Below are 26,661 nucleotides of genomic sequence, written 5' to 3'. Positions count from 1 at the left end.
TTGGCAATTTAATTCCACCACAGGTTTCTAAGACTTAAGTAGATAGCAGAACAGAGAAGTTATTGAGTACACCCCACTTCCTTCAAGTATTCCATTCCTCTCTCAATAAATAGTTAAATTAGGTGATGGATAAATACACTTAACCTTTAATAAACAAGGAGTGAAAAAGACAATGTAAGAGCCTAGAACAAAAATTGTGCATTACAAAAAGCAGTGAATCTGTCTTTGGAGAGAAATGCATGGCATCATACATTTTCCTGGATACTTACAGACCATTAAAGCAAGTGTATTATTTGAAAGATTATAGAGGTGGAAACAGGTTTGTCTACTACCTGATGTGACAGTTATAGGGAACAAATTATATCACTAAAGAATGCAATAAAAAAGAGTGGTAAAAAAGTAAATGCAAAAAAATCAAAACCAAAAAAACTAAGCTGGATTTCTTGCGCATCTCTCCACTCTGAGCAGTAAGAGGTAGGCAGTATGTAAGACATTGAATGTATTTATTTTAACAGTAAGTATGCAGTTTTATTAGAAAATTAACATGCTTGACACTCAAGTCACTTCAATTTTCCATGAAGCAAAAATGTCAAAGGTTGTACTTAAACTGAAACCATTTAAGTGAACTTTACTTTTTTTTTAACCTTTTGCAATTATACAAAGCCATTGTGCTTCATCTGCTTGAGAAAAATCTCTTAACTTTAATACATTCAACAATATTCTGTGTAGTTCCACAAAGCTCTCAAAGACTGTGGCAGCAAAGCCCACCTGTCAGAGTAAATATCACTCCACCATGCTGGTGGACAAACCTAATAATTTGTGCAATACAGATTCATCCATTTCAACCCACAGGCAGCTTGTGGATCAATTTTTAAGCATAGATATTTGACATTTACATAGTAGCATTACTATTATAGAACAAATACTTATTTATATACTTTTTCTTATTAATGAACCTTACTCTCTACACTGCTGACATATTTACTCTTTTTTCTATCTCCAGCAAAACAGGACAGAAAAATAAGGACATTCCTGGTAGCCTCGGGATTCAGTGGGTTCAAGAGGTAAGTTCCTAGAAAGAGTTGTCATGGGCACCAGTCTGCTATCACAGGGAGAAGGATTGGAAAGGATTCTTGATTAGACTGTTTTTAAAATTCCCAGTGTCCCAGAGCTTTTCTTTGCTCCTATGCATTTGCATAGTTACGCTTTGTCTAATGAGACAGAGCAGACTCACAGAAGGTTGTAGGACATCAGTATATTCTGATAAATATTTAGTGTCTGTATATACTCAGTGTTTAAACAACGAGGTGCATAAAGCAGACCTGAGCTTCACTTTTCTTCAAAGAGCAAACTGTCCTTAACAAATGTCAGTAGTAACAAAACCTTCATTTTTTTTTTCATGTTTTATGACAGGCAGAAAATCTTCACACACATCGAAAGTATCTACTGGAAGCTTAATCCACGGAACAATATACAGCTTCTCTTTTCCCACCCTGGATGGGCATGACTATAGGGGAACTCAAACTTTCAACATACAGTCCTTTACTTCTTGTTCAGCTTTTCTGAAGAATCAGGAATGCTTGACCCAATGTCCCCTCGTTGACAGACTCCCATGGAGTACATGGTTATTATCCTCCCCAGAGTTTCCACCTGACCCCTAGTTCTGAGTAACTGCAAAACTAAGTTGCTTCTTTGAGTCTTACTCCCCCCTACCAATCCATAGTCTGTGAACCTCAGACAGCAGATGCCATCTCATCAGACTCCCAGAAAAGCCACCCATCTGTGGGCTTTCTATCTGAGCCCACCATCTACATCGAGTCTTATGGACACCAAAGAAATTCATGTAGGTGTAGTAAAGGAAAACTACATTACAGAGGGGAACATAAGAAAATATATCTTTCCATCTTTACTTCTAACTATGGTATTCCCTGCTGCATGAATTTTCTAATCTTAGCAACCAGCAAATCTTAAGATTTCCAAAACCAGATTGTCCATTAGTTTCAAATTGTGACAATTGGACATTTCTTAAGTACCAGTAAAATAAATTTTCAGAGGGAGTGGGGGCCTTTAAATTGGAAATTAAATTTTCAAGTACATGTCAGTGACTTAAAATCTCTACTGTCAGTCAACAATTTTCAAAGTACACATGCAAACTCATTGTCCTAAAGTCAGTACATTCATGTTTCTAACTGTCCAGTGCCTCAAAGTTCAACAAAAACAAAGACACATGATTAGCTCCTTTTCTCAATAAATAACATCCTCATCCCTGTGGCTGTGAAGCAACCCAAATTCTTCACAAAATGTTTTGAAATTCCAGCAATACTATTGACCTTTGTACCTGAAAAAATGGCCAGTCAAAAAAACAAGCAGCAATTCTTGTTCCAGGAATTTTCATTAGACTTTTTAAATGAAAGCCACTTAATTGCCAAGTGTTCTTTTCCTTTTCAAGGAAGGCAACTTCAGCTAGGCTCACTTGAGAATTTAAGAGAAAGATATGAAGATTTTTACTGCCATGGAAACAATGTAGTCACAAACACAGGATGGAGAAACTTACTTTTTTCTGTGATCTCTGTCCTAATGTCTGAACTGGAAGTTTTATTTTTCAAATTCTGAGCCAATGTAAAAACAGAATCAAGCTGCGGGTGCCGATGGTCCATATCTGCATTGGTTATCTGTTGAGAATTAGGATATGATTTTTAAGTCCAAAAAGTAGAAATTAGTTAAATTCATCTGTATTATTTGTAGATAAAAAACCACATGTGTCTCCACAAGGATACTGCTGGTCCCATCAATACTTTAACCCTTGAATTGCTACATTATTATAGCACTGCTTTAAAAAGCTAAAATATTGTAAATTACAGTTACTGAAAATCCAGAGGTGAAAGTTAACTGTACAAGCCACAGTTACCACAGTTGTTGCCCAGTGTTTTCCAATATCTATTTTTCACTCCTCCATAACTTATTTTTCTCCTAACCAAGCTGTCATCATTTATATATCTCAGAAGCAGCAGTGGGTACAGGGGGAAAGTGAAGAAGGAAAACAACTGTAAGGAACAATCAGACCATATAATGTTGTTTTATAAACTGTTGTTCTCTTACTATGGCAGTGTACCAGAAGCACATATTACAAATATTATACAGTTAAAGCAAAGCATTTCCAAAGCTACTGTACATCATGTTATTCTTTCAAATTCCAGACTATGTGAGATACTCACAGAAACAGTTTAGCACTTGTTTAGCCTACAGTTTTTACTCTACACTTAGTTAATTGATATTAAGTCATATAAAATGAACCTTAACAGCTGCATACATCTCACTAATACTGCCCTTAATCACAGTTCAACATAGCTTGAGCTATCAACAGAAATAAAACATTTACATCATAAGCATTTCTGTTACAATTTTCAATCTTCTTAGCATGCCTCTGGAAATCAATTTAGTGTAACTACAGCAAACAAAACCCATTAGAAACCAGTAAAGAGTGAATCAAAGGTCACCCACTAAGCAAACATGAAGCTTCTCCAAAGTCTTCAGGGTAAGTTAACTATACAAACCCCAAAAGGTGTCAGGAGATATTCTCCATTTTCTTTGTTTTAAACAAAAATGTAACAGTGCTTAGCTCACACAGGGATACAAGAATTAACTGGAAATGGCTCTGAAGGAGAAAGGAGTGTAATAAGAACATCATTTAAAGTGTAACTTTCATGTTATGCATTTAGTTGCAGTCAGGGTTTTTTTCCCCTTGTTTTTAAACACCTTAATTACTTTTCATTTGCTTACTGAATGCAAAAACTATTAAAAATATGAGACAATTTTCTACTAGCCTTCACAAAAACACATACTTTCATTCGTGCAATAGTCCGATTGATCTCTTCAGTATTTCCCACAGTGACTATGTTTGACTTGAGCATCTGGTCAATCAGTACCAACCAGTCAGCCAGCTCAGTTCTAGTTTTGTCCAGATCAGCAGGTGCAGAAAGTTCCAAAGCCTGCTGCGTCTGAACAGGAATTTCCAATGAAGAAGATGCTAGCACCACCTTTTGGATATCTGAAACAGAGTGTGGGGGTTCTGTTAAAGAAAAAGTAATCATGGCCATATGAGCAGTTCTTGGAATAACAGGGATGTTTTGTAATTCCTATAAATATGGAACAGCATCTATAGAGAAAGCACAGCAAAAACTGTATTTTAACAACCAGAAGCTAAGTAATCAGAAATTTCTTGTGCACCTTTAAGGCAGCTATTTTTTTTACTGCATGCCAAAAAGACTCATCCTAATGATTCAGCCTAAATTAAAAATAAACAAGATGAAAACTTGCAAAAACCAAATTACATTAAATCTAATAAAGTGAAGCTAAACACTCTCTGATACAAAAGGGAATTGACCCTTATGAAGCATAAAACCCAATACTTTTTTTAAGATAAACATCTAAAATTGTCTTCCTCAGTTTTCTATTATGTAGCAAAAAGGTATTCTCCACTCTTGGCTCAGAATAAGCACAAGTCAAGCTTCTGCAATAGATGCTTCATGGACTTGGCATTCGACGGCTGTCTGAGGCAGGGACAGATGCCCACTAGTTCAGTCACATCCTTTCTATCTTTTTAACCTGACGCAACAAAGAAGTGAGGAATGAGGTGAATGAATAGTAAGATTCACTCCAGAAGTTGTGTTCTAGTTCCAAGAAACATTAAGTCACATCAAGCTGGAGCATGAATATTTCATACTTCCCTCAAACAATGAAACACAGGAGCTTTGTTTAACAAACACCTTGTATGAAAGGAGAACAAGCTGAATTCAAGGTTTTTAACAGGATTAAACAGAAGTTGGTTTGCCTCAAATTTTGTTTACTGATGCTGAATTAAAAAAAAAAAAAAATTAGTGAGTTAATTTACTGAAGTTTGAGTTGCAATTTTTTTCAGGCAAGGGCTGTTGTCTTTACCTAAATTTCCAAAAGGGAGACCTGGGCATTTTGTTTACAATCTGTATCTGCTGAACTGCCTCCAACAACTTGAAAATATGACCAGTGTCAGTGCCTCATACAAGAACATATATTTGGACAGCCTTCCCTAAGACATTCTGGAAGGTAAGTATCTAGCAGATAAGGGAGATCCATCTCTGTCCCTAACTGAGCCAAAAGAAGCAGAATGGCCTTTATTTATAGGACTGCAAAAAATCTGCATGCAAGAGATACTTTACAAATAATTAGCTGTGTGGAAAGCTTCTAGTGGATCTTAATTAGTCAAAGGTATGACCCCAAATCCACAGGAAACCAGCCTGTCACAAACACAGCTATTTTGGTTTCTACTTTGTACCTAGACCTGATGAAGAAGCCTAAGCCTTACTAAAACCTTTCTCCATTCCAAAACTCTTAGAGGAACTCCAAAAGACTCCCCCAGCCCTGAACAGTAGAGTGACTTCTTCCGTACCCAAACATTCTGTCTCTCCCACAGTAATATGAAGGCAGCCTTAAGTAGAGCACTGTGGTTCAACATTTCTTATTTATATTTGTCTAAGTTCATAGAGTTTTTTCCTTTTTCAATTACTTTTGACTGCAAACAGGATTACACTCAAGACAATTAAGCAGAACAGAAGGACTGATCACTCACCAGAAGGCTTTGTCTTCGTAACAAGATGGGACTGCCCAACAAATGCCTCCAATTCTCTCACTTTGTCAGGCACTTCTCTGGACACCTACAGACCAGAACAGAGAAATAAAAACAGTAACACAACCTATATTAATGGCAGAAAAGTAATCTCTTATTGAAAGACAACCACACCTCAGATACATTTCAAGTATTTTTTGAAGGTATCCTTTAAAAACAATAAAAACTTCAAGAGGTACTCAAGTGTTTTTCTTTCAAAAGATCCCAGTGTCATACCTAAATATTGAGAAGAAATAAATAAACTATTGTAGACTGGTCATTTACATGTTTTTTACTGTCTAAGCACCAAAACTATAACTCATTTGAATATACTTTGAAGAAAAGATGACGCAAAGCATAATTTGTCAGTCACACAAAAGTAGAGAAATAGGGAACTAATTGAAAAAGGAAAAAATGTTACAACTCCATTGTAGTGAAAACAAATTTGCCTATTTGCTTTTTAAAAGTTTTTAAATGCAGTGAGGGAAATGTAGTATACAAAACAGTGGGGGAATCCCCATTTTCATGGCTGAACTGGTAAAAACACATCTTTTTTCTTTCTCTGAACTATCAAATGCCCCTTTCCCCAACACATTCTTACCTGTGTCATCCATAAAATAATCTCAAATAATTTAATTTTTTTTTTCATTTGGATCTCCAGGCTTTGCTTGAAAAAAATTGTTTTACTCCAACCAGCCTTTCCAATGAGATTGAACACAGGAGTTTCTAATTTATAGCAGTTATGCTTAAGAAGAAACCCAGACACACTTGATAAGATTTTCTTACTAAGCTTTACCACAGCTTCATTTCTTTTCTTCTTAACTGCTACAAGCATTCAACTTTCCTACATAGCAAAGATTTATTCTCTCAATTTCAAGTTAATACATTACTGTTTGACTCAAATAAGCAAAATATTTTTGATCTAGCTGATACTTTTGATCCATCTTTCAAAAAAATAAGCCTACATGAAAGAAAAAAAAAACAAACCAAAACAACAGAAAAACCTAAGCTAATTAAATTAACTCAATCTGACAGAAAAATGTCCATCAGTATTTTCGTGTGAAAATTGTTTGGGGTACATTTCCTGATCATTCCTGCATGGCTTCCAAGTCATTTTATGTACACACCACATGTCATAGATACATGAAAAGGAGAACAACCATTCCAAGTATATCACTATATTCAGCCTCAGGTACCCAATACTGAAGAAATGCACACCTTATTCCACCTCACATTGAGGGACTGCAGGCAGTCAGAAAGTTTGTCTTTTTCCTGAAGACCAACGTTTTTATCCAACAGCACTTCAGGTTCAGTTCTGTTCAGCCATTCCAGTTTGCCACCCAGTACTTCCATCTCTTCACTTAAGACCTAAAATGGACAGAAGAGCTTTAGATGAAATGAAATAAAATGCATACATGCTTAAGCAAAGGAGGAGGAAAGCTTTCTTTTAACTCCAATATTAGGCATTTCCCTGAACATAAACAGAATAGCTTCTATTTTGGTTTCTATGCTTGATCTAGAAATTATTGAAACATTTATTATGTTTCACTTCTGGCATTTATATTAAGGCAGATGACAAGAAAAATTACACTTTGATGACAGTCAGGCATCAAATACTCAGCTGACGTGAGTCAATTTGTTTAGGCAAACACAACTGCAGCCACTTTACATCATTTATAAACACTTGTTCAAGACTTCCCACCTAGATTTGGTCTAAAAGAGGTTGGTTGGGATTTTGTTGGGTTTTTTGTTGCCTTTTTTTAAATTACTGATTTTTAAAAAAATGAGCAAGCAGGTTAGTTGGACTGACTATTCCTCTCGTTCTTTTAGTATTTCAGAAACATTCTCTTTCACACATCCTACAAACCAAAGACGTTTTGTTGTCAAAGCCAGACACAAAAACAGGAAAAATACATACATATGCACACAGCTTACTTGAAATGGCCAAAACCCTTACAGTTTAAAAAGCAGATTAAATAAAATCTCACACATAAAAAAGTATTACAATTGCCCAGTAAATGGGACAATGGTATTACTTACCATTTAAGGTTATCAGCTTTCTTCTACAGGTTTTAGCAATTACGAAGCTGACACACACACAACATCATCTCCTGTGAAATTCTACTTACTAAATTTTATCAGTAGTATATCTGTTTCTCACTCTTTCATACACAGACATCATCTTCTGGCTACATAACAGTTACCAACTCAACCCAACTTCATTTCAGGGTGCATCCTGCCTGTGTAAGTAATCTCACAAAATTGTCTCACACAACCATAATATTTCTTTGCCTATTTGCAATGTGAAAATTCCCCTCCCCAAAAGCCATGTCCTGATGCTTTACACAAGACTTACAGATGTATACACATAAACACACTAATCAATCTTGCCTGTAATTCTTGCAAGTTTTCTTCATGGTTGAATGTAAATCTTGTGTCCAGAGCATTTTCTACATTTTCTAACCAACAACGCAGCTCATCAAGCTTCTTTCTGTACTCTATCAGCTGCTGGTTCTCTCCTTTTAGCCTTAAAAAGTGAAACAAAAAGTCCAGCACATCAGTCCTACATTAATTCTGATGCCACAGTCAAGTGTTTTTCAGTGCTGGGAGCATTTTAAAGGATTCATTTTTATCATGAAAAGATTCTACCATCACCATTAAAATGCAAGATATTTGCAAATAAATACTACTACCTTCAAAACAGATGTGTTTTAGTTCCAAAGTCACAAAACAGACTTTTAAAAGACTGCGGAACACATTAAACGTAAGCAATAGTAATGACAACACCTACACGCCTAATCATTGCATGTCATTATAAGGCCACTGAATTTTTCTCCTGGAAGTTTTAGGGACATATATAATACTTTCCCTAAATCACATAAAACCTTAATGAAATTTCTCAAACTAAGTAATTAAGCAAGTTCCTATTACATTTCTAAATGTATCAGGGGATGTTAAAAACACATAATTACATAAATATCTTACTTTACAATATTGTGGTTCAAGAACAATACCAGTTGTTTCAATTAGTGTATCTATGTCAATGATAAAATAAAAATTAATGCGATGTACTTACAGTTCAGCTTCAGCCAGAGAAAGTAGCTGAGCAATTCTTCCTAAAAAGTCTGGCTTTATAAAGAAATTATTTTAAGAACAAAGTACAAAGTGTAAGAAAAGTAGTTTTGTGGTAGTCATTTTGTGAGTTGTACTAAACAAAGACTTACTAAGCAGTCAAGTGCAGGTGGATTTATGAGAAATTTGTCTAGACAACAGTTCCAAACAGAGCTCTGAACATTAGGGAAATTCAGATTAATGACAGGGTGCAATAGAATGCACTCTCTCTCCCAGAGTCTACTAAATGAAATTCTCCTTATTGCATCTGGTCAGACATCCAAATTTTTGATTAACTTATTACCTCTGTTGTCTATCCATGACCTCTGTTGTGATTGCTTTCCAGCGTCTATTCAATCCTGCCAGTTTCTCCTGTAGGAAGCTCCCATCCGTAGCAGACAGTTTCTGTATGATCCCTTCTCCAGTTCTGTTCAATGCTGAAACACTGGTCTGATGGCTGTTGACTCCCTCTTCGAGTTCCTGTCAGAAATGTAAAAGCCACACAGAATTTTATTACTGACCTAAAGTGACTTTGATCTGGCTCATGAGACACAGGATGAATCCTGGGTGCATATTATTTTACTAAAAACAGGCACTTAAAACCACCTTACTTAGAAATGGATGCTGTTGATCAAATTATTAATGTTCTGTTATTGAATCTAATTCAATTTTCTAAGTGTCATAGAAAGATAGTGACACAGAATAGGCTGCAAATACTACAAAGAATCACAAGAATTCATTTAAGCCATCTATGCTAAAATCTACACTCATATTTGATTCCTTTTCTATTAATGTACAGCACTTCCTAGTGGTTCTAACAGATGGTATGACTTTTAACCTGTTCTTTTCATAATCTATACCCCAGATACTTCTTTAACTTCAGAGTATTTTAGCCAGGGTAACTATGGCATTGCTGCCATCATCCTAGATCCACAGAAAATTCATGAAGCTAAAGAAAGTCAGAAGACATCAGGATTAAATTTTCGAACATCCCTAACCACTGCAAAAATCTTACACTGTTAGCAAAAATATCTTTGCAACTAGATTAGGAATAAGATGTTTCAAAAAAGAGAAGTGAAATTCTTGAAGAAAACTTCAAGCAGCAGCAAGGATAAAACACAAGCTGTGTCTTAGATAGAACTTACTTTTCTTTCACAACACACATCTGATACTTGGATATCTAATATTCTCAAAAGAAAAAAAAGCCTTGATCCTTAAAGTTATGTTTTCTTCTCCTTATTTAAAAGGAAGTAAAATAACTAAAAAGACATCAGGGAGCTAAATTCCAGAACCAAAATCAGAAGAAAAAAAAAAATCAAACATAAAACCCCTGTATCTGGAATCTTCTCTTTTTCTAGATTGTTTATACAAGGTAGTATCTTCAAAAGTAATTTGTTTCAATAAATAATTTGCTAAGTAACAAATGACCTTCACTGGGGTCCTTTTTTTAAAATTGTGAGTTGAAAGCAAGTGAAATAATATACTGGATTTTTTATCTGATTAACATATTTCTGAAGCTGTAACAAAACTTATAAACTGACAAATTATGCCAACATTTGATTTATCAAATTATCTCAAACCTATCCATAGTAAGAGCAATAATTATAAAACCCCAAACTATAAGCAGGAGTTGAGCTCTTCCCCAAGAATAAATTTTAAACTGCAGCCAAAATAGAAATGTTAAGAGTTACTGCTTTTTGAAGTGTAATTGGACAGCCCCACTGCAAATCCATATGTCTATCTATTAAACTACAATTTTAGACAAAAATCTAGGCTTTTTCCATCTTGCTCATTTTCTGCCCGATTCACACATACCTGCTGATGCAGCCCAGCTGTCTGCAGCTCCAGGCTGCCATCTGGTCCCCGGGCATCAGCCAGTAACACTTCAGCCTCTGTTATCCAGTGGGAGAGATCATTGAGATCACAGTGGAACTGCCTCCACACCTCAATCGCTCTGTCAAAGCAACTGTGGGAAACCAAAGGATTGAAAAATTAACCAAACCATTGCAGTTAGAAGGCTAGGAATCCCACTCCACTGCGTAGATTTGCCTTGCAGAACAGAAAGACTAACACACAACCTGATTAACCAAGTCCTAGTAACTGAAGGCTTCCTGGCACAGTAGCTAGCTGTGGTGAAAGCCAACAGCACAGACTGTCATTAACTTCCAGCTGAAGGAAGAAAGGGCAGTCCTAAGCAAACTTTTGTTTCTACCACTTAAAAAATAAAGATTAATTAGCTACATCAAACTGGTCTGCAGAACCCTTCCCTCCTTTAATCGTGAAACAATTTAGCTATCAGACAGTGTGAAACATGAAATATGATTAATGACTCTTGCTCCTTTTTCTCCTTCGTAAGCTATGGGGTGCTGATGCCCAGGATTAATTAAGTGATGGTGATTTTGATTATATAGATTATATATTTGATTAAATAGTATTATCAGTGAACACGCATAAGTCGGTCTTATACAATTTAATCACACAATAATTTACCAGATATTTCATTGTCATCATCTTTGCAGCCTCAAATTAATGTGTTGCTTAACTTGAAGGGCAACATGCTCTAGCATGGAACAGGAAAATTACCACAGTCAGTTGTTTTTTAATAAAATGAGAGCTCTCTTATGTTAACAAGCTAACGAAGTGAGAGCATGACAAAAACACGCCAGAAAGGAACAGAGAGGTTTGTTTTCTATTTGTTGATTGTTAACTATTCCAAACTAATAAAAACAGTCATCTTTAAAGACATATGAGGCCAAGACTACTGCTAATCAGAGGAAACCTATTTTGACTGAGGAATGATCTCATTTGCAGCTCATTATTGCAACAATTGCAAACAACTGCACCAGTGAAGACTCCGGGGTATATGCACACATATAGATGCAATCTGAAATTAGCAGCATAAGAAAGAACTTTAAAGAGCTACCATTGCAACTATTTTTTTCACAGAAATCAACAATCCCAGAGTTCTTAGCAAGATTGTTTTCATTAAAATTGAATCTCATTTTACAAAACATACATATTTCTTGATACATACAGGGCTTTTTTGTTATTGTTATTATTATTATTGGCCAATTCCAGTAAAGAAGTCTTAAAAATCCCTACTTAAGTTTTTCTAACCTTATCTCCTACTTCTACCATTTCAGTTTCTGGCACATACTTTGATTCAATACCCTAGACCAACCTGTAGACTGACCCCAAACCTCAATCTCCCTTTATTTCTCATGTACATTTCTGTCCCATAATAGTAACTCATTCCACATTTAATGAGAAGATACATTCTAAGCACTTAAAATAGATTAAATTTGATTCCTTAAAAATTAAAGTTTTTGAGGGAGTTTTGACCACATGACTTTTTGAGCAATGAGCAAAGTTTCACTCCAGTTTTGAGTCAGATGCATGTGCTGCTGTTTCCCTACAGACTGCTTCCAGTACCAAAGTACTTTTAAAAGTACCTGTGACTATTGCACCAAAACTTGGCTATCCTTTGCCTCCTGTGCAGGAATCCACTGTTTCCAAACCACTTCTCATTCCCAAGTCATCAACACTTTTAGCACTGGGGGAAAACCCATAGCAAAAGGAGAACTAGCAAACCAGCACTGTTACAAACAGCTCAAAGCTTTAAGTCCATATATACACACATTTTACTCTACACGTTTAACTCCAACTGTAGCCAGCTGGATTTAGTTGACTACTTAGAAGCTTTGCTAAGTAAAGTTCAATTCAACTTGTGCTTGGCTTTATCAGAGCTTTTATCAAAGGTTTAACTACTTAGCTGGCATTCAATCACAAAATCTTTACTACCTCTGAAAACTAAGTCAGTCTTTAGCTGGAGGCTTCAAATGCTGCTTCTCCTAATTTTGTCAAATCCCCACCCACTCCAGAAATAGAAAAAAGCCTAAAATGATTAAGGAGATAGTCATCTAGCTTATACTTAGTGCAAAACTAGGAAAAGCAAGATTAAACTTGGCTAAGAATTCTTCTTTGTAACGGAAACAGTATAAAAATACTAACGCCATTTTAATATTGCAATTAATAATGTCTTCATTGACCAAAGTGCATGCTTCTATTAAAATTGCAGCATTTTATATACTCAGAAGGCTACATACCATTTATCTAAATTGCTAGTCCAGTAGTCCATTTTTGTAGGAAAACAAAGCCCACTATTATTCTCAATAATATGCAGAACTTTACAAACTTTATGAAGTTCAAAATTAATGTGTATCAGCAAAGTGACTGAAGAGGTGATCTGTTCCGTTTTGCCAGTTATTCATCAACACTGAACCTACTCTTTGATACACTTACCTTTTTCAATAAGAAGACTACTTTTCTGGTCAGCCCTGGCTACTTAAATGAAACTGTACTCATACTTACAAAATGTTCACATTAGTTAAAAGCTTTTCAAGTAAATTACAAGTAGGAAGAAAAAGGCATAACTAAAGCTGAGTGCATACAGTACCTATGAGGACAATAAAATAGCTGCAGGCTTATAAATATGGATGGACACCAGATTCTGGAGCAGTTGTTTCCAAATACAGCAGGTGACCACGAGCAACCAGCAAGAACACAGAAAGTTGTACTTAGCTGGCATCACTGCTTTCTAATTAAAGAACCCACAGTGAAACAACATTGCCTGCTGAGTATTAGGAATCTTCATCCTCCACTGATCCAGGGATCCAGAATTTCTGGAAGTCTCTATTTAGATGATACCATCAACTGATTTTTATATCCCTACACATACATCAGTGCTCTGAGAAATAGTTGCAAACATCTGCTTAAGTAATACACACTCCTCCTAAAAACATCTCTTCAAAATACACTGCCACATGTGTTTGATATCAGTTTTCTGGTGCTACAAAGCAAGTAAACATGGTTAAACATTACTTTATGCTCTGCAAAACTTCTACATCATTCATTACCTTACATCATCATTAAAAAGGAAATACTGTAAAAGCAAATTAACTACAGTATAAGCCTTTGTATTTAATTTTAAATTTCATAGAATAATTTTAAGTCATTAAGGGGTTCTTTGCATAGCAGCAATTTCAGTGTCCACTGCTGCTTGCAGTGTGAGCACCTTCAGCTTTGTGGTAACTTCCTGAACACATACTTTCACACTTCTACAAATTCCAACTTAAAATATTCATCTAATACACTTTTCCAAGTTTGACTAAGTCGTGCTGGGTTTGTTTATAAACATTTTAAACTGATTCAGATAAGGTAAAAAGTTTAGAGTATCTTCTGTAAGGGGTGGGGAGAAATCAAACTTTTTGCCCAAGTGAAATTACACCTCTTTGTAGAAAGGAAATTGGAAATACCTATTTCTTAAGCACTTACTTACTTAAGATTTTAGTAGTCTCTTGTTTTCCTAAGCACAACATTTTCTAATCAGGTCATCTCTCATCTTCAATTACTCACAACAAATATTATTGACAACTATCATAGGTGCTGTATTTTAAAGATCCCATTCTTTTAAACTGCATCCTTCCCTCAAAAATCAACCTTGAATGTTAAAAGATGTCCTACTCAACATTATTCTTCTAGAACTTTGGTTTGAGATACCTTTACAAAACCAAAATTTCATGTTTTGTTTATAAAACCTTCTATTTAATAAAGTAGAAACAATCAGCTTCATAAAAGCAGTCAAACTGCAATTTCCATATTAATGGTATCAACATTGAATAATTCTGGAAATAATTTTGTAATACCAACATATTAAAGCTGATAACTCCCAAACTCATCTTCATCATTAAGGTACATTTGAAAAACACTTACATAAACATGTACATAAAGTATTTTCCACATGGCCAGAGAGACCAATCATGCTTGACTTACCACTTACGATCATTGTACATTCTATTAATTCTGTCCCATTCTGCATTCAACTGTGTTAGTGCATCTCCTATTTGTATTGCCTCCAGTCCAGATGCTTCCAATATAACATCAGGCTGCTTTTCATGTATGACTGCAATTTGATCCCCAAGTTTATCCAAAATATCTTTTATGTTCTGCAAGCACAGTAATGACACAAGCTATTAGTCAACACCAGCAGGAAATAAAAGCAAAATATCAAAAAATAATCTTTTCAAAATTCTCTTCCAAAAATCAGCATCTACAGTAAGACCATGAGCACCAGTACCAGCAGTTTACAGTTTAAATAGGTTTTAGCAACTGAAATGAATAGTTCATCACACCTTTTAAGCATGTGTCCTTTTCAAGTTTTTATTAAAATGATGAAATATTTCATATATATCTAATTTGTCCCTAAGGTAAAGGGACACACCATACTTCTCAAAACAACAGTATCTTCATTATTAAACAAATCTGCCCATGTCATGAAGACACTGCTCATACTCTTTCCCCATGTAAAAAAATGGACCACGAAATGTGACTTTTATCATGCTTCATGTGACCTCCCATATGCACAGAACTGCAAAAGCATAAAGCTCCATAAAGGTTTTAGATTTAAATGACAAAGTTAAAGTAATCAATTTCAAATACCATTGAACTATGATGTGAAAATTCCTTTAAACCAGATACTGTTGTAAGACTGCCTTGGTATTCGGAGGACAAACAGTCCATGCAGACAGTGGAATTTACTTATCTTTTTGAATTTAAAACAGTAATGCTTCTAAAAATTCTATGCTCTGCTATTTGCTTTTTGTGAAAACACTCTTAGAATATACCAAAACTTCAAAATCAGACGAGACACTTGCTCCAAAATGAAGTATTGTAAACCCGTCTTAACATAAACACTCCTAACAGCACTCAAGGCAGCACAGAAGCAGCGTAAGCAGGGACAAGAGAATTTCATCAATGAAAGGCTGCCCGCTTTGTCAAAGGCTGGCACCATTCCCATATTTGCTTTTGTAAAATGTATAAAAAACCAAGACATGAAAAATGGAGTCATGAACACAGCAGAAAGAAAAGCATGCCAGAAAAATGGACTGGAATTCTGAAAAGCTTTTAAAGGACCTATATAGCAGCTGCAGGAACAGCTAATCCAGCTCTTGGTGAGAGGCAAAGCCTGACTACACCTCAGACATGACACATGGATCCCGCTATGATTCCCAATCCAGAGAGGTACATGTACACTGCACCATGCCATGTGTAATTCCCAACTCCAATGGATGTTTTCTGGGAAAATCTGTTTCACACTCTTTTGTATGCTAAGAATTAACCAGGACTCAGACTTCTACATACTCAACTCCTATTTCCCAGGAGGATTCATTATTTTCAAACACAATTTCTTCATCCCCTTTTGAAAAAGGCCAGGTCCTTAACTATTTCCTTATTATTAATCACACAGGTAAATCCACTGGCTGACAATAAGAAGGGGGAGTTTAAAACTGAAACAGGTACCATCATCTTGAGGCATCACATATAGCTTTATAAAAAGTCAAGAACCACCCTCTCCTCTTCCTATGTGAGCAATTGTTTTCACATGACCTAAGAACAGCAGCTGTATTAAGGCTATCAAGCAGGAATGTAAGGAGATTGGCTTTAGCATTTCTCTAAGAGTTATTTAAACTACAATGAAAAATACAAGTGTCTACAACAAATTAAACATTGCTCCCTCAACCTCCCACCCAGATTTCATGCTGCTATACTTTGTATCCAGATTATGCATAGAAAAAAAAAATAGCCAACAGAACTGTCATTTTTTAGTTTTCAGTGCATATTGATCCTGTATCTACCAAGCAAAACCATAAATACAGCAATACAGTTGCAGCGGCCAGTGGTGGCCTTTATTCTGCTGTTTCCCTTCTCTGCTCTGAATATAATGCTTAGGCATGCAGTACCTTCAGTGCATCTTCCTGAGCTGAAAAATCTTCGTAGATGCCAGTATTTAGCTCTGATGCATTCAGCAGCAGCTCAACATCAGCCATGGCCAGCAAAACTTTGTTGATTTCAACCAAGTACTCAGCCGAGAAAGGCAAGGTCCTAACTCCTGTAGCAAATTGGCCTTTTAACCTCTGCTGGACAGGGATTGCCTAAAAACATGAAAATTAATTTTATATTTCAAACAACAATCCATTTTATGAAAAAATCCTAAATCAATAAGCTATATTCAGAATAAATACTTTTCTACATTAAAAGACAAAACAAAAGCCTTTCTAGCAAAGTTACATAAATTCGGAAAGCTGCAAGTCCTGCACAGGACTTTCTCTATTTATTTTAAAAGTTAGAAAACAGTAGATATCATGCTTCACAGTGACTCTGTATTATTCTTGATTAAAACTCCAAGAAATGGGAAGGGTACTGCTGTTTCTCTTACCTTGATCCTTCCCATTTCCAGAAATAACACTTCTTGATTGAGCCTGAATCTAGTGTTACAACCAACTCTGCTTCCTTCATCACAAAGATACCAGTTTACTGAAACACACTTTATTTCCCATCCATATTCTTTTCAGTAGGCATCCCCACCCACATTTTCTAACCATTTTTTTAAATAAATTAGTGCTCCACCAGTACTCCAATATTTTGCAGTAATAAAAGACAGTAACTCCTCCAGAGCTTGGTAATTGTTTTCTACACTGGCTGAAAGACTAGTCTATCTAGCCAAGTACAATGTTGGCAGATAAGAGAGTAAGAACAATAATTTAATGCAGCTTTTTCTTGGCTCACAAATTGTGGGCTGGGTCTGAAACATTAGGAAGCCTGCAACAGGAAGCTATCCCTCAGCCACGCCTGGCAAAAAATTAGCAAAGGCAGGTGAAGCAGGCTGACAGCAGTTTTTAGCAGAAAACCTTTCTTGTCAAACAGGATTCTGTTACCATCTCTGAAAACAGCCCAGTTCTTTAATAAAATAATCGAATAAAAAGAAAGCCCACCTTCAAATAAAGAAATCGAGCAACTTTAAATCACCAGGTTGTATTTGGCGAATTTGAGTCAAGCAGGAGAGGCACAGGACTGTGTGATTTACTACCAGTTGAGAACACATTTAAGAGAGTAAAGAATAAATGTATGTTCATAGCAATTTCAGCCAGTGAATTTTACTTTCCAATTTGTCTGGGCTGGGTGCACACATGAAAATCTCTAGCACAGCTGACAATCAATAAAATATTAAAGCCCCACTAACCAAGTGGCTTGCAAACACCTGTCTGTACCTTCCTCCTTCACATGTTTCTGAGAATTTCAAATATGTCACTCAGATTAACTGGAACCTAATATTACCAGCACATGTAGTGCAAATTAAGCAAGGACTGCGGCAGAAAAGGTACATTCACATAGTCACCATTCACGACTTTGCACGCACTAAATGTTCCTAAGGATTTTCTTTGTTTTGCGGTTTTTTTGTTTTGTAGACAATCATCTCTCTACTGAAACTGAGGACACAGCTTTGCTTCCACGAGACCTGTACCACCAAATACAATTTGCTTTCAGTCATTCATTGCATACCAAAGAAACTGGATGCGAGGGCACCCCAGCATAAGTCTACTAAAAACATGAATTACAGAAAAGCATCACAAACTACTCAGTATTGCTTTCAATTCAGTACACCAAGCAAGTGCCACAATTAAAAACAAGGCTTACTCCATACACTTTAGCTACAAACTCAGCATCTTGGTCCCTGATGCTCCCCAAACATATTTCCTTGAGGCTCTGAATATATTTTATCAGCTTCCATCAATGAAATTTGGAGCAAAAGCCCAAGGCTTAGACAGTGATACGGTTTCCTGTGGAAGGAAAGGGCCCTGTTCCAAAGAAATTAGTCTGTGCAACTCAAAGCATCTTTTCCCTAACAATATGAAACAGGTCAAGGTAAGAAAAAAACACCAGGATGCCTTCTACAGCACAGCCATCTGCAACATCTTCACGAGGTGTTTTTTCTAACTCCCAATCAGTCCACAAATCCCATTCTCACACAGGCAACAGTCCAGAATCGACTTCACACAGATGAATAGGTCACTGGACTTTATTATGTTTCTGCTTCCCACACACTGCTTTGTCTCTCATTAGAAAAAACTTGCACAAGGTTTAAAACAGCGTGTTTTGGCATGCAGCAAACTTGTTTTGTACTTGTGCATTGGCATGTTCTGAAACTCTCTGCTTTCCCAGTAACACCATCCTGGGCCAGATTACTCTGTTCTGCTAAGCAGTGAATTCCTCCTGGTGCTGCTCCTCCAGAGCACACCTCATTGCTAATCTCCTCCAGCTGCCTCCCATCACTGAGATGATGCTTCCTCCTCCCGCAACCTTCATTCTTGAAGGTGAACATATGTAAGTGTTATAAATGCATTAGTGCTTTACTACAGCAGAGTTTTAATTGTTCAGCTGTTCTCTACCTTGCATCACAGACTGGAAGCTCCTAAAATGCAGCATACTATGCTAAAAAATAGAAGAGGAGTTGTATGTAACTCTCTCACAGTTACCTGACAAATACCTAAATAGCACAGAAGCTGGTTTTGCTTGCTTGGCTCTGTTGGTTTTTTGTTTTGGTTTGGTTTTTTTTAATTAACTAATAAAAAACCTCAGGTAAGCAAACTGTTTTCACAGAATCAGAATGATTTAGGTTGGAAAGGGACCTTAAGGACCATCTCGTTCCAATCCCCCTGCCATGGGCAGGGACACCTTCCACTACATCAGGTTGCACAACACCTCATCAAACCTGGACTAGAACACTTCCAGGGATGGGGCATCCACAGCTTCTCTGGCCAAGCTGTTCCAGTGTCTCACCACCCTCACAGTGAAGAATTCCTTCCTAATACCTAATCTAAACCTATGCTCTTACAGATTAAAGCCATTGTCCCTTGTGTTATCCCTCCATGCCTTTGTAAGAAGTCCCCTCCAGCTTTCCTGTAGGTACGGGGAGGCTGCTATAAGAATCTCCCCAGAGCCTTCTCTTCTCCAGGCTAAAAGACCCCTCTTTGTCTTTATAGGAGTAGCGCTTCAGTGTTCCCATAATTTTTCTTAAGTATACACAAATAAAAAAGTCAATCAAAGGTTATTTAAGAGGAAATCTGACTGGGTGACTTAATAGTTCTTTTCTACTTTAATTTCAGTGTTGATAGAGCATGCTTAATAAATTTGCTCCCTCTTTAAATTCTAGCAAAAACAAAAGATTGGGGGAATAAAGAGAATACTTGGTTATTAGTGAACATTCTATATATAAGGCCACTCAATGAGAACTGCTAAAAATACTTTTAATTCAGGGGTCAAATAAATTTTTTTTTTCCTCCTATACTCAGCATACAGTTTAACATGCAATTCAGAATTCAGTTTCAGATATTTCTCCCCTCTCCCCTTTTATAGTTAAATATATTTTGAAACAAAATCTACCAATGATTCAAATCAAGGAGATTTTCTGACTTTCTTCCAAGTGAACTTTGGAAGATACTGCCCTAGACATTAACATAAAATTAAATCGATTACCTCCTTGGATGCTTAACTATATATGCATTTTAACCAAAAGTATTTTTCAGACAAATAGCAGATTGTCTCTGTAAAAAAAAATAATCTTTTGAATAGACACAAACTTTTTTACCATTCCTTGCCCCTTCTCTCACACTCAAAATATTTCAGAGCCAGTTTTCCAGAAAAGGGCTTCCCAAAACCCAAACCTCATGTCCATTTTGTTTGTTTTTCTGTTAATTAATGCAATCAGCAAACAATTGTTCTTATTTAAGTAATCCAGAACCTTTCCTATAAAATTCATACTAGCAAAAACAAATGTTTTCTTTATTACAGAAATAATACTTCAAGAGCCTTTAAGATGATGTCTGCTTCCGTTTATAGGAAAAAATGCACTGTGCCTGCAATTGCATATTCACTTACCATCTGCAAAATTATCATTTTCACTTCAAAACAACATCCTAAAACCTGGAAAAAATCTCTCAGGAATTTAGGCAACTAATTACCCCTGCAATTCACAGTTTAATTTTTCTCTTTCCCTCATTCTGAACCAAGCCAGAATAGTCAAATTTAAATAAATACTAAATCAACATTAGAAAAGAAGGACCTCAAGGTTCTGCAAACTTCTAATGCAGGCTTTTCTTGCTAATGGATTTGTGGCAAAACAAGGCTTACTCAAAAGTACCTACTATGCAGAAGGATTACCAATATTTCAGAGATATTTTAACTCCATAATTCCTAGAAGCATAAATGATGAGGAATATTTATGATCCAGCTACTTCCAGCAAATCAATATATAGATATGACCGTCAAGCACCATAAATAAGTCCTCTCCTCCACACTTGCTTACAAAAGCATAAATAATGTATTACATAAAAGTTTAATTGAAGTCTACTCCCCAGCTTGGCATCTGAAATGTTCCTTTCCCTCCCTGTTTTGTTCACTTCAAACACCAGTTTCTCTTCCTCTGCTCGCTACAGCTTCCTTACATCAAGGTGAGGGCTTAAGCCACCTGCACACTAGTGGTTCAAGAATTCATTTAGTGCTTCTCAGTCCTAAGCTGAGATGAGCAACAAGCACTGCAATTTTCAAGTCTGGTGGCTCTAAGAAAATATTCTGGATCAACAGTGATTATCTAAAATGATGATGATATTTGGGAAGACTATTTCTCCCTTTAGCAACGTTACAATACCACACCATTTTCAGTGCTCAAGATTGATTAGTAGAGCCAGTGATAGAACAAGCCATAAAAGTAAAATAAGGCCACTTGAGACAAGCTGGCTTAGCACTCAAATATCAGAAATCTAGAGACACGGGCACATGAAACAAAAGCAGCAGTTTGAGTTTCCAAGTTTCACACCAGTAACGAAAACTGCTGTGGTCCCTTTCTGACAGTGTAGCTGACCCAGAAAAACCAGAAACTACATCTGAGAGAACAAGGATATTTTTACACAACTTAGCTGATTCTGAGCAAGGATAATGTTTCTCCATCAACAGTCTATTGTAATTGGTACGGTAATCCATATCTACATGACATTCTGCATTCAGCAACCAGATTCACTTATCCAGGAATGGATCGAGCAGTACCAGGCATTAGCTGCAGTATATCCCTAAAGAAAAGGGCTTTACAGGAAACAAAGTATCTTCCTTAGAAAAAAAAAAAAATCAGTCAAGCTGCAGTGAGACCAACACTGACAAGGAAGACCAGTCTGTGGCACAACTGGGCTGCCTCCATTAGCATAGAGCCATGCAGGTGCACCATTTTTCCATTCCTATCCAGTAATTAATTCATTCAAAGGATCTGATGGTCAAACAGAAACTGAATAGTGTTGTTTTACTTTAAATACATATGGATCCCCATTTCCCTCAAACAAATTCCATGGCATCAGTCAGGTCCAAAGGAGCTTATGTCACCAGAAGAGACTGCTGGACACCCAACAGAGCAGTCAGATGTCAGACTGTTCAACAGACCCTGGGCCCTCTTTGCTGCCCAGCTCTGCATGGGAGGCTCATAATGTCAAACAATCTAAAGAGCAGCAGATCTAAAAGGTTTCCTTTCGCAGCTGATACTGAATGGCCCGTGTGACCAAGGACAGCAGACCATCTATCACTGGCAGCTGAAGCCACACAGCAGTAGCTGTGAATGAAGAGCACCACATCACAATTTTGTGGTGCGAGTCTCACAAGGAGCCAGAGCATTTTACCCCTGGCCCCAATTAACCAAGTTAATTGGTTCTGGGTTAAAAAGTTACAGAGCAGTCAAAAATATTGATAGATGCTGATTACGAAGCTTTATATGCAGAAATTGAGAAGTACTTGACAGATTACCTAGCCCTCAAGCTTGTTCAAGAAATTACTTACTGCTTCACAAGATTCTTCACTGTCATTGCCTAAAATATTAATGTAATTACCACACAATCAAAGTGTTTTTGAGGAAGGAAAGGAGAAATAAAAGAGATTTAAAAAACACCAACAAAAAATATCCACAAAGCCCTAACAAAAGTAATCAAAACAGTATCTGCATCCTCAACAATTAAGACATAAAACTTCCTGGGCAGTAAGCTTTATCAGACCCTGACATCACATCAGTTGCAAAATTGTCTGTCAAGACCCACACACATCAGAAATACTTCAGCCTTTATCTGTTTGATTAATATTCACCATGTATAGTAATATCCATTACATGAGGGCTGTTATCCCTCTCTAACCACTTTTGGCAGGAAAAGGCAGTGGAGTAGTTACAATATCCTGACCACAAGATGCAGAGGCACTGAATTTAAGCCTCAAAGAAGGCTTTTATCATACCTGCACCAAACTGATACTGAATCAGGCTGTTTGAGTACGAGTTTTTAAAAGGGATTAGTACAATCCTCATGGATCAAGACTGGCAGAAATTGTCCTGAATCAGGCCCACTGCCCAGATCACGCTCTAAGATTTGGGCCTGAAGGATGAGATCTTTGGGACCTATGGTGGCTATGTAGAAATCCCAAACCAGTACATGCTGATAATTTCCTAACAAAAAATGAATGCTGTCATTTTGAAACACTTCTTTCCACAGAGGTGTCCAAAGAAGTTCCATTAAACCTCAGTGTATGAATCTCCAAAGTTCATACACAGCATTCACTGTTTGCTCTAAGAAATAGAAGCCTCATTTACCTGTAGTTTTTGTTCATCCTCCACACCTTGCAGCCCTGACAGACGGTCCTCAGCCTCATTCAGCCACTTCATTAGATTATCATGTTCCTTCTTATACTGGGAAAACACTGGAGAGAGTTCCACCGCCTGCCTCCTTTGAAATGACCTGCACTCCTACAATCCAGCGTATTGGGAAAATACGGTGTAAAAAGAGGGAAGTAGTGAACAGAATGTGTCTTATTTATTTGAAAAACAAAAATATTTGAGGGATTCCTTTGAAGGAGCAAATTCCAAAATATGCAATAGTACTAATTTATTTTTGTAATAGCTATATTCTCTTTATCTGCATACACATGTAATCAAAGCCAGCCTGAGGGTCTTGCCCTGCACATTTGAACTACACCTCAGCTTGCCAACACTAGCAGGATCCAAACAGGTGAGCTAAATGGACCATCTTTGTTCAAGACAAGACCATTTTTAACATGGTCTGTGTATGCAAGCACCACAACATACTGCAGTCTGCAGTTACTGCTAATACCCTCTATAGGAAGGAAGAGAAATTTGGGAGCAGGCTCGATCACAGAAAGGGCTTCAGCTGAGAGGTCAGTATGTTTGTGTACATGTGTATATGTAGTCACTCTTCACACAGCCTGGTGGTGGAGATAAACCTCAGTTCAAGGGCCAGCAAGACAGGTGAAGCAAATGCCCAACTCAATGTGCCTGTGCAAATACTTAGTGTGGCTCTCTGTGAAACTGTGAAAAGGACTTTAAAAATCAAAAGCACTCCCCCAAAACCTAGAAATGGGAAAATTCATATTTTGGAATTGCAAAGATTCAGAGACTCAGATTGTGTGCACACACATTTAACTCTCCCCTAGAGAATCACGCATGCTGAAAGAGTCATAAGTTATAAAATATGGATTACAGGTTGTAAGTGGGATACCAAAGGGAAAACTGAATAAATGAGCTGTAGTAACTGCCATAACTGTACCTGCACACTCTTGTACTTTTTCTGCAGAAGCAACAACTGTATGCGGATCTTCTCTCTCTTGTGGTCCTCCATAGGCTGCTGCAGCAACTGCCCTCCTCTCTGTAAAACTTCTTCAATCTGAGCTCTTTCTTGATCCAGCTAAAATTACACAGATCTCTGTTACCTACAGCTCAGATATTAACAGCAATTGTACCAAACTTTTGTTTTATTATCCAAATGGGAGCCAAACAAATTCAAGCAGAGATTCTCGTCCACAACTACCAAAATATAAAATCCAACTTGCTCATTTCATAAACTTTATAAAGAGATTTTTTGAAGGAAATTTAATGAGCCAGCAGTATGCAGTCACATCAATAGGGTGTTATGACTTTAGCTCCATTTCTTTTCTAGACATTCCTTGAGAATAATAAGCAAGGTCAGAGCAGAACAGCATAAAAACAAAAATTCAATAAATACAAAAATAGTATAAAAGGAAGGCTATGTTCTATAATAATAGGCCTTTATATAGAAATATTTTTAAATTTGCTTTCTGTGCTATGGCATTTTCCATAGATTTATATTCAGCTTACCAACTCAGTTTATAGTATTTGAGCTGCTTAAAAGGAAGGCAGATAGAGTGGCCTGACAGGAATTTACCTGACTTCGTAGGCAACAAAGCTATAGTGCACAAGATGCTAACAAAACTATGACAGTTTTATATGGGTGAATAGCAGAGCCTAGATAAGAATCTAGAAGATAAATTTTGTTCAAAGTTATTTGGACTTCCAACAGAGAGCCACATTACAAGACTCTTACTTGCACCTTACCTCCAAGCATCCTCTGACCTGACCTATGCACTGCGATTCATTTTATCATACCAGTTTGAATTTTAACCCCATTACTTTTACAGGAAGGATTCCTTAACAAAGAACTACTTTGAGTAGGAGACAGAAGATAGATAAACAAAACTCAGAGTTCACTACCTGTATTATATAAAACCATGATGAAAATACAGACTCAAGTATGATTAGTTACTCTCAGCATACCAGCCAAGAAGCAACAGCTATGGGGAAAGTATTGAAAAACTGTGCAGGGTTTCCAACAACCTAGTAATTCCCTTCACCTTCTACCCCTAACTTGAAGATAGTTTCTCAGAATTACCCCACAAAGTCTGAAGCAATGTAACAGGAGGACAAGACAGAAAGGGAGTTAGTCAATTATTTAATTGTTCCATTGCTCACAAACCTTTTCATCTTCCCCACTCAACTCCAGATGCTTTTCCACAACTTTTAACATATTCTGTATGTCAGTCTCAAATCTTTCCAGGTCTAGAAAAGCCATTCTAGATTCACGGGGCTCTGACATGACAGGAAGTCGTTCTTGTCCAACAAGCATCTGCAAGCAAAATAAAACCTTGTTCAAGCTGAAAATCTAGTCTCGGCTGGTACACACAATCCCCCATGAACAGGTATGTCAGTTTGCAGCACCATTAGATGTCAGCACAAATCAAAATTCTAAGAGTTGTTTGATCTGAGAGATAGCTCAAACACACTTGGTAGTTATTACCAAGTTTCTACCTTCAAACTTCAATCTGAGTATTTTGTTCTCAAAATAAATGAAAAATCTCCAGTCACATTAGCTTATGGTGTTGTTTTGTAGCTCACAAATATGTATTGCAATATATACAATTTTCTGAACAGTTGTTTGTAAATTTTCCAAGGAAACACAAGCCATCACATGTTACTCAGGTAAAAAAAGCAGTTGGCCTAAAAATCAGTCTCTCTTTTTTTCACATATAAATACCTACACTTAGAAGAGAACTCAAAAGCAGCAAAGTGCTGTTCTAATGAATAATGATATATCCACTACAGCCAGTTGCCATCTTCTTGGCACAGACCTCCCAAGCAAGTTCTGGCGCTTGTTCATCCTCACCTTGGCACTTTTGATGTGCTGAGACACCTTCTCAAAATTACGGTTCAGTTCTGCCAGCTTGGGCTCAACAAGCTCACGGCACGACACGCCCCGGCCATTCATTAAGATGACAGCCTGGTCACGTACATTGTCCACTCGGAGACTGACATCATCTAATTCAGATGTTAAACGCTAAGAAGTGAAGGAAAATGAAAATGGTTATCTCCTAGGCAAGAAGAGAGACATTTAAAAATAAACAGGAAGCAAATCTGACATCACTGAGAATCCATGAATTGACTGGTAATATTTTGCCAGATGACACAACATTTCCTACCTTCACAGTTTCCTCCTTTTGGCTAGCTGACTTTTTCTCGATTTCATCCAATAAGGCTTCAGCCTGATACAACCAAGTACTTATGTGGGCAACATTTTCATCAAAAATTTCCAGCTGGCCCTGATGATTCTGGAAAAAGATGAAAATAATGTATGAATATGAGAAACTTCTAAATATCCACAAAAAAAATCCCAACAAAAAAACCA

General features: G+C 36.8%; 1 protein-coding gene across 5 annotated transcripts in view; it reads right to left on the bottom strand.

Moving 5' to 3' along the window:
• The window catches only part of UTRN (utrophin), a 357,859-nt gene that overhangs the window by 205,523 nt on the left and 125,675 nt on the right, over positions 1-26,661 (bottom strand). For 4 of the 5 annotated variants that reach the window (XM_042017303.1, XM_042017301.1, XM_042017304.1 and 1 more), the window contains 14 exons: positions 26,456-26,584; positions 26,143-26,313; positions 25,456-25,605; positions 24,232-24,369; positions 23,262-23,414; positions 16,552-16,743; positions 14,585-14,757; positions 10,568-10,718; positions 9,057-9,232; positions 8,033-8,168; positions 6,860-7,009; positions 5,606-5,690; positions 3,843-4,048; positions 2,555-2,672 (listed from right to left, as the gene is read on the bottom strand). In XM_042017303.1, coding sequence (XP_041873237.1) covers positions 2,555-2,672; positions 3,843-4,048; positions 5,606-5,690; positions 6,860-7,009; positions 8,033-8,168; positions 9,057-9,232; positions 10,568-10,718; positions 14,585-14,757; positions 16,552-16,743; positions 23,262-23,414; positions 24,232-24,369; positions 25,456-25,605; positions 26,143-26,313; positions 26,456-26,584 — 2,128 coding nt within the window. The remainder of the gene's footprint in view (positions 1-2,554; positions 2,673-3,842; positions 4,049-5,605; positions 5,691-6,859; positions 7,010-8,032; positions 8,169-9,056; positions 9,233-10,567; positions 10,719-14,584; positions 14,758-16,551; positions 16,744-23,261; positions 23,415-24,231; positions 24,370-25,455; positions 25,606-26,142; positions 26,314-26,455; positions 26,585-26,661) is intronic. The other variant, XM_042017306.1, reaches the window with a different exon arrangement.

Source organism: Corvus kubaryi, unplaced genomic scaffold, assembly GCF_017639235.1.
Source record: "Corvus kubaryi isolate FWS band 111438036 unplaced genomic scaffold, C.kubaryi_AGA036_p1.0 split3-73, whole genome shotgun sequence".
NCBI classification, from domain to species: domain Eukaryota; kingdom Metazoa; phylum Chordata; class Aves; order Passeriformes; family Corvidae; genus Corvus; species Corvus kubaryi.
This window is presented reverse-complemented; position numbering and strand designations above follow the sequence as displayed.